At 36.3% G+C, this 14,976-nt stretch overlaps 2 protein-coding genes across 2 annotated transcripts in view; both read left to right on the forward strand.

Moving 5' to 3' along the window:
- Window positions 1-1,246: 1,246 nt before the first annotated feature.
- LOC116308000 (pinopsin-like) lies at window positions 1,247-7,339 on the forward strand. Its single transcript, XM_031718345.2, has 2 exons — window positions 1,247-2,112; window positions 4,748-7,339. The coding sequence occupies exons 1-2, from the start codon at window positions 1,247-1,249 to the stop codon at window positions 5,028-5,030; spliced, it is 1,149 nt and encodes a 382-aa protein (XP_031574205.2). The 3' UTR covers window positions 5,031-7,339.
- A 5,418-nt stretch (window positions 7,340-12,757) lies between these two features.
- Window positions 12,758-14,976, forward strand: part of LOC116308001 (uncharacterized) — a 50,231-nt gene continuing 48,012 nt past the window's right edge. The window contains exon 1 of the mRNA XM_089027319.1: window positions 12,758-13,080. Within this exon, the coding sequence (XP_088883445.1) occupies window positions 13,029-13,080 (52 nt within the window). The 5' untranslated portion in view covers window positions 12,758-13,028. The remainder of the gene's footprint in view (window positions 13,081-14,976) is intronic.

A 14,976-nucleotide genomic window follows, 5' to 3' on the forward strand; every position in this document is an offset into this window, starting at 1 on the left:
TATATAGGCCCCGTCCACACGTATCCGGAAATTTTTGTATCCGCAAATTATTTTTTGCGGATACGAAAATGTTTGCGTCCACACGCAGCGTATTCGAATCGTTTTCACCGTCCACACGTATCCGTTTTCGTAAAATTTGCGGATACGGACACAAAAATTTCCGGATACGTGTGGACGGGGCCTATATATTTTACGTTTTCACTCATTTGGCACCATCAGTCCCCATGTGATGAATGAACGCTTCACTTTTAATTAGTCATGCTTTGCTTTCCATTTCTCGCTTATTGTTTTTTCGATCCTTTTGTTTCCTTTTTTTTTTTTTTCATACTCTGATTTCTCATTGGTCACTTTATTTTCCACCTTAGTATTTATTCACCCCTTCTCATCTTTTCTTTCCACTTACTCCGACGAAGGACTAACGTCCGAAACGTCAGTTTCACAAAGCTTTTCACCGTGATCCAATTTATCTACAAGTTCCAACACGAGTGAAAAACGTCTGCGCATGCTCTGAATCCGTATGTAAATTAGTCGAAACATTTGTAAATTTGACTTTCAAACATGCCGAATAAATTGGACTTCACAAAATGCCAAAACTTAGTGTCCATGCTTGAAACTTAAGGCTAATTTTTTCATATTGTGTTTGTTAATACAGTATCTTAGTCTCACAAAAGTATACTCGCGAAATATTTTGTATACTCGGAGAAAACAAACATTTGTTTTCTCACTCAAACTCTTCAAAATTCTTAGAAAACGTACTGAAAAGTTTTTCTCTAGTTTCGTATTTGCCACGAACGCATTGATATATATCTTTTAGTCTGCTATTTTAAAACTTTTAAACTAGAATATTCTGCTTTTAAAGCTAATGGGAAAAGTTTTTCTTCTAAAACAACGAAGGAAACAACAAATGTTGAGGTGGCGAATTGTTCTCATTAGATAATGACTTAATCACTCTTCAACTGTATAATGTTTATTTTTCATCAATTCTTATTAACTTACGGATCGAGGCGACAGACATATCGATTGCTTAGTCTACCACTTGTTTTTAAACAACCTTCTTTTTTCATACGCGTGATTAAGGAATCGTTTCCCTGCTGTGATAACTGCAAAATAAGCGTCCAATTAACCAATAAGCACATGCTTTGGTTTATAAAACAGAGTTGGTATGTTTTTTTGATCTAGAACACATCCGTAGGTTTCGTTAAAAGGGTCGTCATGATATGTGTTTTTTATTTTAGATGAGGAAACGATGGACAGCCCAAGCAATCCGTTCTATATCTGTTACGCTGTTGGGATCTTTCTGCTTTTCGTGGCAGGAATCGCTCTACAAGGTCTTAATCTTTACTCTTTGTTCCACCGCGAGAACCGCCAAAAAGAATTGACGCCTTACCTCTTGAGTATAGCCGTGGCCAACTTTGTTTTTCTTGTTTGCTCGTATCCGAGTACGTTCTTGTCCGCGATCAACTACAGATGGATCTTTGGCGAATGGTTCTGCGTTGCTGAAGGATTCCTGGCAGGAACCTCTGCCATATGCATGCTATGTCAACTATCCGTGATAGTTGTAAAGACAAGCAATGCTATTACTAAGGTATCTCATATTAATCGCATAGCCATAAAGTATCGAAGTTACAAAAAAGAAATCGCCTTCACCTGGCTGTTTTCTATGGGTGTGATGCTTCCGCCCACAATGGGATTGACGAGCATGAGTCTTGAAGGAGGTGGAACAAATTGCGCACCGAACTGGAAGCCAACCAACAGTCGTGATATCATTTACGCCATAACGCTAACCCTGGTAGCCTTCGTCATTCCAGTGGCCATCAGCATGGTATTTCTAGCAAAGATTAACCGTTCTCTTTCCAGACACAGAGAAATATGTAAAAAGAGTATCTTTGCTGTGAAATCACGAATAGTTGATTATGGAAACGTCAGTAAGATGGTAGGAGCGTCCATCTTTATATATGTACTGTTATGGACTCCGTATAGTGTTGGGGTGTTGGTGAGCGTTTTGAGCGGCAATGATAGACTGTTGGATGGGGACATATCTCTCTTTCCTACGCTCATTGCAAAATCCAGTGCAGTCTTCAGTCCTGTGGTGTATTTCACTTTTAACCTTAGGTAAGAAGATCCTTCTTCTTCTTTTCTTTCTTTCTTTCTTCCTTCCTAGCTTCCTTCCTTCCTTCCTTTCTTTCTTTCTTTCTTTCTTTCTTTCTTTCTTTCTTTCTTTCTTTCTTTCTTTCTTTCTTTCTTTCTTTCTTTCTTTCTTTCTTTCTTTCTTTCTTTCTTTCTTTCTTTCTTTCTTCCTTTCTTCCTTCCTTTCAGCGATTTTCGTCTAATTCGTATAGCCGCGCTGTAGCTGTAACTAGGTGTTATGATTTGATGATTCACACGAAAACGAGAGGACCATGTTGGTTGGAACAATGAATTTCCCCCGCGTGACCTCGCTTCTAAGCGTTTCAGGACGAAGTTACACGGGGTGAAACAAAGGTTTTTATTCTCATGGGAATAAACCTGGCGCCGTGTGATAAAGGTCCATAACGGCATGATGTTCCGTGTTGATCATATGAAAACCGTTGTATCCAATATATCAGGGTTAATAAGTATTTGTGAGTGGGCGACCTCGGATATTAGATATGTTACCTCGACATGAGCTAATCCAAACATCCAATTATTGATATTTATTGATTCTTATAATAAAGATACCTACACTACTGTGCAGGTAGCAGCTATTCGTACCTCGACTGAAAAGGATAGAATTTCTTGGAGATTTCTGCGCAAAAATAATCAGGAAAAAAGACAAAAAAAGACAAAAAAAATGTTTTGTACTTTTGCAATTAAGTGTTATTTCTTGATTTTCTAGCATGTTTTTTGAATTAACCCCTTGACAAAATCCGTACACATTAATATCTAAAGAGATTTCAGTCCTCATAAGAAGAGGATTGAGTATTGTATATATGTATTTTTTGACTACAGTGTACTTGAGAATTAGTACAAAGGGCTTCATCAAAAACTGTGTATTTTTGATTATCTTCGGGAAGGTACGCCCGTCGTTTTTTTTTAACTCTTGGCCGTTCTTTACGGATGTAGAGGAAATTCCATGTACGCTCGGAAATAAGGGTTTTATCTTTGATTTTACTTGTGTGTGAGCGCAGCAAGCGAATAATATGTATATATGGAATCACAGAAGATAAACTCCTCCATCAAATAGCCATATATTATTCTGTTTAATCCAATCAGATTTCATCGATAATTATATATAAACAGAATATTACCTGGCCGCCGCTTGGAAATACAAATTTTATCTTCTCGTGTTGAGGATGTTGTACTAGTTTGCTGCGCTCACTCGTAAAATATCACCTCAACACTCGAAGATAAAAGCTCAATCTCCGTGCAGCTATGTTATATCCTCTATTTTCTTTATTACGTGTCATTAAATAACTTGAGTGTTTTTACTTAGTTTTCATCATTTGTAGCCCTGATTGCGGATGAATAGCTTTTAGGCGATCAATTCTAATTTTATGAGCAAACAAGGGCCTATATTTTTCTCCATTAAGGAAATGGTCATAAAGTATGGGGAGGGGGGGGGGGGGGGCAAAATCAGGGGGTGGGTCACATAATTTTGAACTCCTTCAAAGAAGTGGGCTGTTGATAAAATTTGACAACTAAAAAGGGTGGGCCATTACAAAATAGAGTAGTATTATAATTGTCATCATCAGAATTTCTCAAGGAAATTTGCAGTTGCAGAGGATCTGGTTAGGAAGTATGTACAACATCTGTAGTACCTTCAAATAAAAAAAAATTAAAAGGGCAAATGAGAAGAAAAAAATAAGGAAGCAGAGAAACTTAAAGCATACGAAGAATATGACTGGAAAGACACACAAGAAAGCGGAATGCTTAAGAAGCAGAGGGTTGCAGTCTTGGGCCTCTTTTTAAAAAAGCACAACTTGCTCAAGCTCAAAATGTACAAAAGTGAGAATGTCCAAGTAATAAATGCTTGGCTGTCTATGCAGCTTTTAAATACTACGACAAGTACAACAGAGGAAGAGTTAGAAGAATATGGTACTTCACGCGAGGACACTGAAGATGATGATAATTCATGTGAGGACACTGATGAGGATAATGGATTTGGATAGCGACGAAGAAACTGACATTGCTACTCATGAAATAGGGATTACTGATAGTTAGGAAAACGCAGAGAAAGACGAAGTCGAAACAGTCAATGTTACAATAAGTGGTAGACGTGTGCAACCAAGAGAATTCTTTTGGGATTTAGATTTCTTTTTCTGGGTTGGGTCACCTGCAATTTTGCTTCTAAACTGGGGTTGGGTCATCACATTTTCAGCATCATTTTATGATGGGCCAAAAACACTGATTCTATTCTGATTTTGCCATACTTTATGACCAGTCCCTAAGAGGTAAATTGTTAAACCCACAAGGAGCCCAAGTTGAGTTGTTGATCGAAATGAGGCGATCACAGGAATTAGAATGCCAAAATTAAGCCATATCAGCGCCTAATTACCTTTTTTTACCCTGTTATCCGTGATACGTTTTCTCGAGAACAAGAAACGTCGCTTTAAAAAACTCTATCGGCAAAACTTCCGAAACCTTTACATCAGTTTAAAAAGAGTACAACAATATGATTGTTCTCAAGTTTTATGTTTAACTTACTCAAATCCGAGGAGGAAATTAAAATTATTACTCGGCTTGCACGTTAAGAAGTAAATTAATTTATTTTCATCTTATTTTATTTTAGATTTCGTCGAATTGTGTTAAAATTATTCAAATGCAAAATTCGAAGGCAATCGTCACGCGTTAAACCGCTGACCAAAACGACACTTGAAACGACCATCGAAAAGACAAACAACTCCGCACCCTTGCCCGAAGAAAAACGAGTAAAACCTTTCTATAATTTAACTACAAAGACCAAGTCTAATATAAAATATATTAATGAAATTGAAGAAGTGTCAATTGCGAGTTCTACGATCAGCAACCGCTATACCGAAAGGAGAGGTGCTCTTAAAAACCCTTGGATTTGAAAAATGCAAGTTGGTTGCTAGTTGGCTACCAAACTTCCTCTATTTTCTTTAAAGAGTGAACTCAGTGAAACCTAGCTCCAACACTAAATGGATCACAAACACAAACAGGACCACAACTGGATTACAAAGCATATGACTAGTGCCCAGATTCTTCGACTTTCTCTGATGAAGGAACCTTGGCTGAGGAATATCTGGTATACAAGGAGTCGCTTGCTATTTCTTCATTCAAGGACATGTCATTTTTAAAGACCAGGACCTGGTTGTACGGATACTTATCCAGTGTATACATGTATTGGATAATAGCATCGACTTATCCACTGGATAAGAATTTTTCCGTCGGATAGCGCTATCCACCCTCCGTACAACCAGGCCCTGGTGTTTAGGGTTATTTAAGCTCAGCTTGAACATTATAAACACAATATATACTTATTTCAATAAAGTTAGTCACCAAAAACCTAGAAAGCTGTGATAATGAGAATCATGGGGAAATGTTTTATATCCAACGAGTAAGCTTTTGACACAAACTGCAGCAGTTGAGGATACTCAGAGGAGGTTAACTTGTAACTGGTAGAAGATCTCAAGTCCATCAACAGTTATCAAGCGGTTGAAACATGTAAAATGTATCTACCCATAATCCTTGTCGGTCTCAGTTATGCGGCTTTTCAGGTGACTAACTCTATTGAAATAAGTATATACATTATATATACAAGCTCTTTTTCCACACGCATACGCCATTTTCCTTTTGAACGGTCGCTTGCGATCCCGGAGTCATTGTTGATTCAGCTTCGCTTACAGCTTAAAACTACAGTGAGTACGTACCTGTATTGAGCGGACACATTCGGTGCCTTGCCTGGTGTTCAGTTATATTATATTACCGAAGGTGTCCGCTTAATTAATAGAGGTAGGTTACTGTAGATATGGGAAGAGAAATCTCAGAACCATGCAACACAGTAGCTGTCCGTTTAATGAAGCGTGTCCGATGAATAGAGGTTTGTCTTACAGTAAATATGGGAAGAAAATCTCGCGGCCGTGCAACTAGCTGTCCGTTTAATGAAGGGTGTCCGTTGAATAGAGGCTTGTCTTACAGAAAATATGGGAAGGAAATCTCGCGACAGCTAGTGCATTAGTTGTTCGTTTAATGAACAAAGCTGTTCAACTCTGGCTAGCTGCAAGCACCTGTGTAATGCGATCTAAAATTTGTACTTCGAAAATTGGCACTTTTTGACTCGGATGGCGCGGGTTTTACTGCGTAACTGATTTTTCGCCCTAGGACTATCCTCTTGAAACTCTTAGGGATATCCTATAGCGTCACTGCGTCATCCGATTTCTAAAATCCTAACAAATCTTCGATAAGACCTCCGATAAAAATTAATGGTCAATAAGTAGTCCAAATCAGTCAGGAAGCGATGGTTTTGACTATTTCCGGTGACCTTGTCGTTGAAGACCTGCATTTGCTTCTTGGTAAGAGTAGGCTGATTAGAATCGTGCACCAACACACGTTCTCCCGTTTTACACCAAATGCCAGTACAAAACACCAGGTTTAGTTCACTTTGGAATGCATTTATCCTCATGTTTTTAGTTCGTGAAGCTTATAAACATAGGAAAGAGCGCAATAGAAGTATAACTTTTCTGCTTGGAGAGTCGATTTGGATCAATTAGTCTGGTTTTATCCTTTCTTTCCGCAGCCAAAGAAAGGGAGACTAAATACGAGCATTAATTCTTCTCGCAGAGAAAAGTCACTCATTGACAATTATCTAAAAATATAAATATTATTGAACTATTTAGTTGAACGGAACACTGTAAATTGGAAACTAAATACAGTGGAATGTATAAACGGACACCTTCGGGACCTTGTCTTGTGTCCGTTCGTTATAAATGTTTGTTTTACTGTGAATATGGGTGGAAATTTTAGGTAATTTGTAATTTCATGACAGCCTAACTTCTTTAGCTATTGAAGCCAGTACTCTATTGAGGCTTTGAATAATGAAATTTTTAATGAATGATGATAAGGAAAAAGAAATCAATTTGGCGTTTGATTTCACTATCGAACCTAGCGAAGCGCGCGCTTCGTATATCGAGACCTCAATATTACTATTGGACGATCGATTAATTGGACGATGCGCACGTTGATCTTACACTGCACGTTTTTACCGCCCACCAGTTTTTCTTCATATCAGATAGAGTCAACGCGTTTTCTAACATAAAAAATCTATTGCTCCTTACTTCAATCCAATGCGCGAAAAATTAAGCCGTCTTCCCATTTAAAATTTAAACTTTAGCGCTTACGCTAGTGTTTGCTGTCGTGAACTTCAAACTTTATATTAGTCTTACAAACATAATTGTAATAAATATTATATATTGTATTAAATATGAATATATTTGTGTGATTGTACGAAGTTATTTTGCTTGTGCATCCAATCTAAACTTGACAACGGGCTGATAAAAGGAATTAACGGTAGTTCCACAGAGTGGCTCTTCTTCCACAGGATCACTAATTGGAATTCAGGAGTTCATTTTTGTGGAGGGAGGGGGGGCAGAGAACCCGGAGAAAATCCCTCGGAAGCACGGGAACCAAAAATAAACTCTGAGGTAAAGCGATTAGAAAATAATCAATCTTTAAACCTAAGTTTTTTGGCCTGATTTTGTACGAATATTACCTTTATTTTTACCTAGATACGTGATCATTAGATAACTAAATTTCCCTCATAATTTTGTAATTAGAAAAGTGATGAAAAAATATAATGACATTGGCTTTTGAACCTTACGGGCTCCGGATCGACCAGAACCGGAAAACTATTTCTGCGCATGCGTCCATAAGGTCATATAAACTTTCTGCTTGATATAATAGGAAAACAAACTTGTATCCGGCAGACGACGCTTCATCGACAGACGAGATCAATACGTGCCTGGAAATAAATTAATTTCTGTCAGTGCGTTACAATCAAACACTTTGAATCGTCTTCGAAACGGGATATTTGGGAACTCTTTTGCTAACTTTTGGCTAAAGTTGGCGATTGTAGATTTCGGAGGCATCTTGAAGGTTTTTTCCTTTGACTGTTCAGAGTGAAAGAAGATCAATCGTGCTATGTGCAGATATTGTCTTCAAAACAACCTCTGTAGAATGTCTAGCATCTCAGAAGAAGAAGATGAAGACTTTCCAAGTTCGCCTTCAGAACTCGTTGTCGAGGAAAAGATATTTGGATGCCTTCCGGACGGTATACAAGCAGCTATCACTAGAAGTAAGTCACTTTGAACATACTTTGAAGTTATTTTGACAAATGTAAAGTATTTTGGGACCATATTTTGAGTTCGTCATATTACTTGATCAAAATATATAGGTTATTATGTTTATTATCTTATATTATAAGTAAAATAAGAAAACCAAATACCATATCATATTAAATGTAACTAGATTAGGATATATTATGATTAGAAGATGATTTTGTTTCATTTCAAAACACTTACAATAATTCTACTAACTTTTGTATATATTTTTAAGTCATTATTGCTTTTGTCACGCTTTCCAAACTTAAAGATGTCAAAACTAAGATGTACATATGTTCAATACAATTTCCTTAAACTCATAAGAAGAGACTGTATGTCTTTAAATACCATGCATCGTCAAGTATTGTTTTCACATACTACCAAACTGCTACAAGAACATGATATTATTAAACATTTGCAGGTAAGGAGATTTAAAAAATCCAAAATATCCTTTTTTGAAGTTAATATATTGGTGGAAATTCGAGAATTTGGATCTCTTATTCCAGTTTAGTCAGTATTCTTTGTTAAAAGCCACCTTAGTGCAAAACGTAAGCGTTCTCAGTTACTGTAAAATAATTTTTGTTTGCTTTGACGTGTGCTCAGAGCATTCCTGTATTGCGAATTGAATAATATTTAGTTTTGTCTTCTCATTAAATATTTGCCTGCTGCTTTGATATGCAACCAAGGGCGCTAGGACAGACGGATTGCATTATATATGTGTTTAGTAACAGTACGGCATAGTGGCATCTTGCTCTCTGAGACGACTGCTACTTTCAAGTCCGACCTTCACATGACAAGCTACTAAAAAAAAGCCGTTTCTCAGTTTACATGCTTGCGGTGCCCTGGACATTCCTAATGTTATGCTTTAGCTTAGTGAAATTACTGAACTTTTCTCTGACATAAGCTTGGTTATATAGTAAACTGCCTTTTTTGGAACTAAATTTTGCGATAATTCCTCAAATAAAAGGAAAGGAGCCTGTTTTTATCATATGGTTTCTATGTAAGTATTGAAGTGATTTCACTGATAAAATCTTTCGTAGCAACCGTTCAACGTTTCTGCCAAGCTCAACACAGAAAACATATCAATCAACTTTTAACCTACGAAAACTTTGTTGATAAAACTGACAATAAAGTTTGTAAAAGTCACGTTTTAATAGACAGAATGTCTGCTATCATCACGAGGTCGTTTATATTTGCAATTCTTGCATTAATACGTACTGTATGACCGTCTATGTCTCTTAAAGAGGAAAAAAAAGCAATTGAAAAGTTAAATATTTATCCGTAACAAAGTGAGTTTCAGTGACGTTTTTTAGATTTTAATAAATCAAGTAAGTGGTTTGATAACAAATGACGTTAAGCCTTCATACAATAATAAGAATAGACACCCTATAGCTTCTTTGTTGTTTGGTTTAGAGAGTAATTGAGACGTGATATTTTGATAGCCTGTCCAGGTATTTTTTAACTCGTGGCTTATGCAAAAAAGGATTCTAAGCAAAGCCATGCTACAAACAGCTGGACATCATTCAAGCATCTGTTTTGTGCCTCTTAAAATTGTAGCGGAAACCTTTGAAGCCATTTTTACAATGTTTAGGAGTACCGAACTTTATACAAAGCAAAGATTATTTTACATTAACTGAAGTAGTCAATATATTGGGTTCTGGGTATTTTTATCATGGATTCACTTACTCATTATCAGGCTGTTTCCAGCTGGCCAATCAGAAACCGATATCTAAAAAAAGTTTCCATCATCGATTGTTCCCAACAAGACATTTAAGATTATAAAAAGTAGAGGCATTCATTAATGTAGCTAGATTTCATACTTAAACATAGTTAGTAGAATTCTTATTTTAAAGTTGGACCTAGCGACTGGTGATCCTTAATACTTGATCATGACAAATCGCACGACTCTTGGTCACCTCGCTTGAACAACTTTTGCTTTGGTTTTTCGGTCCCAGAAAATACAAATTTCTGCTAATTCAATAGAGAGATTTTCAACTATAAAATTATCTTTAATCTGGGCGACTAGTAATTTTAGTATGCCTGATCCCATTTGGCGAATTAGGAATCGATATAAAATAATATATAGAACCGCACTAGATCTGAGTCAGTAATAAAACCGCACTAAAAGATTCGAAAAGTAGAGTTCTCAGTGGAAGGAAACGATAAAATAGTTGGATTTCATATTTGAACGGTTTATTTTCAACATTTTGAAGGCTCTCCTATATATTACTGGCATCAATTACTAGTATTTTAAAACTTCATTTTTCGAAGGGTCACTAAACTTTCAAGGCCCCCTTCTTCTCACCCATACCCACTTAAGAGCTTCGCCTAATACATAATAGGACAGTCCTAAGCATATCAGGCTTCAAGAATTTTAATTTGATCATGACAAGTCGCACGACTTTTGAGCACCTCGCTTGACTGGACTTGGCTAAATTTTCGTCTGGTTCTTGGTTTTCCAGAAAATAGAGAATAAAAATCTATTCAATCTAATTCAAAAGAAAGATTATCTTTAATCTGTGACTGTAATATCCTTATATCAAAAGTAAGTTGATATTGAAATCATTGTTTTTCTTCCATTGAAACTTAGCCATCGGAAATGCTGTCCTCTTATATTAAATTGTGTTTGGTTTAATAATATCATTAAAATGATCTGTCGATTTTTATAGGCGTAGCTCCAAACCACTCGACCTTTACGGTGACCATTGTCCGTCTTGGTTGTGCATGCGCACTCATAGAGCAAATCTGGCCAACAAATTTCCAATCTCGTACCCAGATCCTTTATTTCTTACTGCGCATGCTCTTCGACGAGTATGCGCAGTAAGAAATAAAGGCTATGGGTATGAGATTGGAGCCCATTTTGTTTCGTCGAACATGCTCAGTAAGAAATATTAAGGCTCTGGGTATATTGAGATTGACAAATTTCACGAACCGCGGAACATCTTACCACCCACCGTATAAATTTCTTTGCACATTTTCGTATACGATAATATAACTAATAAAACATGCAATAATTTAGGCCCCGTCCACACGTATCCGGAAATTTTTGTATCCGCAATTTTTTTTGCGGATACGGGTTGCGTCCACACGTGTCCGGAAATTTTTGTATTCGTATCCGGAAATTTTCGAAAACGGTCTGCAGAGTGGAAATTTTCGAATGCGCTGCGAATACGGATACGTGTGGACGGTCGTATCCACAAATTTTCGAATACGATGACATAAACACGATTTTGAGCATGCTCAATAAGAAAAACTATCTGTCAAAGTGACTAGGCACTAGCGTGCATCAGGGCGGATCAGTGTGGACAGCAGTGAAACGATTCGAAAACGATTCGAATACGCTGCGTGTGAATGCGAACGTTTTCGTTTCCGAAAAAAAATACGTGTGGACGGGGCCTTAGAATTATTAGCATAAATTAAAATTCGGGTTTTTTGGACTTATATGGTCGGTAATGGTCGGTAGTGGTCGTTTCACAGGCTAACCATATATAGTTGAACTGAAAATTGCTACTAAGGGGAAGGAGTACGGTAAAGACGAGACAGAGTATTTTTATTGCTAAGATAAACCACATATGCACGTTTTCCTCTTATCTGAGTTATTTAAAGGGCCACTTGGACGAAAATTGTTCCAAAATTAAAACTCTTTCATTCGAGCTGGAACTTTGCTGAAATAATCTTGAACACATTAAGAACCTCTCACTGAAATATCTTTCTAATATTCGAAAGGGAAGGGCCAAAATTTTACGATTTATTTTCGTCCGCCATTAATTTCTTTGTGTCACGGCCAACGAGTCAATTTGCCATAGCCATTATTCATTTTTTTTGAAATGATGGAAGTGACTTCCTCGTAAAGGAATGAAGCACTGATTTATGGCAGAAAAAACAGCGTGACCGTGTCAAAAAACAATGGAAAATATTTTCAATTTTAAGACAGTTTTTGAGAAGATAAAAGAGTTCAAAATTTAAAGCTTTTGGAGAACAATTGGCAAATAATAATCAAACAGGCCATGAGCAAGTAAAATTTTAATCGGAAAGTCGAGAATTCATTCGGACCTTCGGACTTTGATCGTCCGATCTTTTAAATTATTCAGCCAATCGATATCCCTTCGGATTCAGTAAACCGGTTCGTGTCGTGAGTAGGGTCACAAGTAGTTTTATTTACGTCTCTAGAAATTATACAGTTTATTCTCTTTCTCCAGAAACTTAACGAATATAATGCCCAATGTTATAGATTTAAGTTTTGGGTTAAAAGTATAATTACTCTAGGGCGTACTTTAAGAATATTTGATCGTATAATTCGAAGACTCGAGCTCTGGCCAAAACAGAAGGTTGTATCCTCAAATATTCTTCAAATTTTGGAGTTTTATTTGGACCGAAACTCTACGAAAACACGGCAGCTGTTTGGATTAGTTTATATTTGGACCTTTTACGTCTTGTTTTGGAGTCCAAAACTCATAAAAAACAACTCTGGCGCTCACAAAAAGCCCGAGCTCTGAGCATTTCGAAGTCCAAGATGGCGACTCGGAAACTTTCGAATCCTACGAGGAAGAAACACAACTCAGAGACTCAGACCTTTTTTTAAGTGATGGAACAATATTCAAAGATGAATCTAGAGATTCTAGTCTCAATGATGGTTCGTTATCTGTGTCGGAACAAGAGTACCTAGAGACAGAAAGCGGAGTAGAAAGTTCAAGTGGGGATGGAGAATGGCTGTCTGCTTTTGCTTCGGAGTGTATGGCTTTAGATTTAACTCCAGAGCAACTACAAGAAACACTCAAATACTTCAGTAAGTAGTCCAGAATCTCGTTTTTTTATTCATTGTTTAAAATAATTTTGTATTGTAAGCTTAATTGTGTTTTCAACACTTTGAAATGTTTATACCTTCAACGCCATAACCATTGGATTTTAAGCTTATGTAAGCTTAACTCATTCCTTTAATTCATAAAATTAATTAATTAAATTCTTATTTGTATAATTTTTAGGATTTTTTCCCTCCATTAGAATTATTATTCTCAAAGTTCTCACACTTATTTACAGCTTTAAGGTTGTATAATTTTGACTATCACGAGTTTTTTACTTAATGAATTATTCATCATTCCATTGGAAGTTCTAATATTTTGTATGGAAATCTTGCTTTCACTAAAATATATTGGCATTGAGCGATTTTACTTTTGTAAACATGTCTTACAAATCAATATATTTCTTGGCCAGGTTTTTTTGTGTTTTTTATTGTAAACACAGTCTTGTTTACAGTACTTGTATGTATATTCTGGCAATGTGTATCACATTTTTGGTCACATGTATATATACGCACTCTCCATCTGCTGCTGGTATGATATAACATCACCTACATGTGAACGAGTTTTTTCTGGCCTAACCCGGGGGTAAGAACCTGTGAATAACATCACAATTCCTCGAAACAAACTTGATGTATTGAAACTAAACAAAGCACAACAATAGAATGGAAACAATGAAGGTTGTTACACCAAGGTAACAGCACTGTGACACTAGTTGCAAGAAGGTGCAATAGACCTAATCGGCTAATGTGTTGCTATAAACGTTTCCACCCAATTCAAACCACATGGGACTAAGTTTCATTGTTTGTTATATTTTGGTTTCACAGTTGAATTCGTAGAGACAAACGCTTCTATTCCCAGAAGGTTTGAATTGGGTGGTACTGTAACGTACATAGCAACACGCTAGCCGATTAGGTCTATGGAGATTCAGTAGTTGCCAAAAGTAAAAATAAATTCTACATTTTGCATCAATTGCTGCAACTAGCAAAATTATGATATTCAAATTGTGCTTTACACATTACATGCAATGCTCTGCAATGATCCATGCAACCTGTGTTATAATGCTGTTGTGAGACAAGCTGCAAAGAAAATTATTCCATGTAATTGCACCCTTAAACTCCAGTGAATGCCAAATTCCAAACATCATGATCATGACTGGATGTCCCATTTCATTCAAAGACATGAAACATTATAGGACTCGCATTTTTCTTGTAAGTTGATATTGTCACATGTCACCCTTTCTACATAAAGTCGAGTATTATTATTAAGAAATTGTCAACTTTAATAATATCCATTCCACTTCCAACTATATGAGGGTGAACAATTGTAGTTGATACATGTATGTCGGAGGTTGAAATTAATTTTGTAGAGTGTAAACACTAATTAGTCAATGGTATATCAAAATATTGGCTATACCACATTGACATGTTTTAAATACTTCTTACAGTATGTATCATAATACTTCCAACTGCAATATAATAATTATTAGGGATAATAAATTAATAAATTATTAATCAATGATCAGTGGTATTTCAACTGAGGAACTTATTATTATACTTAACATATATTTTTTGCTTCATTTTAGTTTTCTGTAAATATACGGATGACATTTACAGTAGTTACTAATTAAACAATGTACTTGGCATAAAGGCAACATGGTTGCTCATCGTTTTCACATGTTTTTATTGATAGCTTATAATAAGTATAAGTTTTCTTTTGTTGGTGTGTTAAAAAAATTAGAACTACAGTAATAATGTGAGGCTAAACCTACTCCATGATGTTGCTATCAGTATGGGAACAGGTTAAATAAAATTATCTAGTGTAGTAATACTCATCTAAGGAAACCACACAATTTCATACGTCCACTTTAAATCCTTTATTTCAAC

Source organism: Actinia tenebrosa, unplaced genomic scaffold, assembly GCF_029948245.1.
Source record: "Actinia tenebrosa isolate PJP-AT-01 unplaced genomic scaffold, QUT_ActTen_1.0 PGA_scaffold11__36_contigs__length_13525064, whole genome shotgun sequence".
Lineage (NCBI taxonomy): Eukaryota > Metazoa > Cnidaria > Anthozoa > Actiniaria > Actiniidae > Actinia > Actinia tenebrosa.

Coding starts and splice junctions, on each gene's coding strand:
- LOC116308000 (XM_031718345.2), top strand. CDS start 1,247: ATGGACAGCCCAAGCAATCCGTTCTATATCTGTTACGCTGTTGGGATC. Junction 2,113..4,747: donor TATTTCACTTTTAACCTTAG/GTAAGAAGATCC, acceptor ATTTTATTTTAG/ATTTCGTCGAATTGTGTTAA.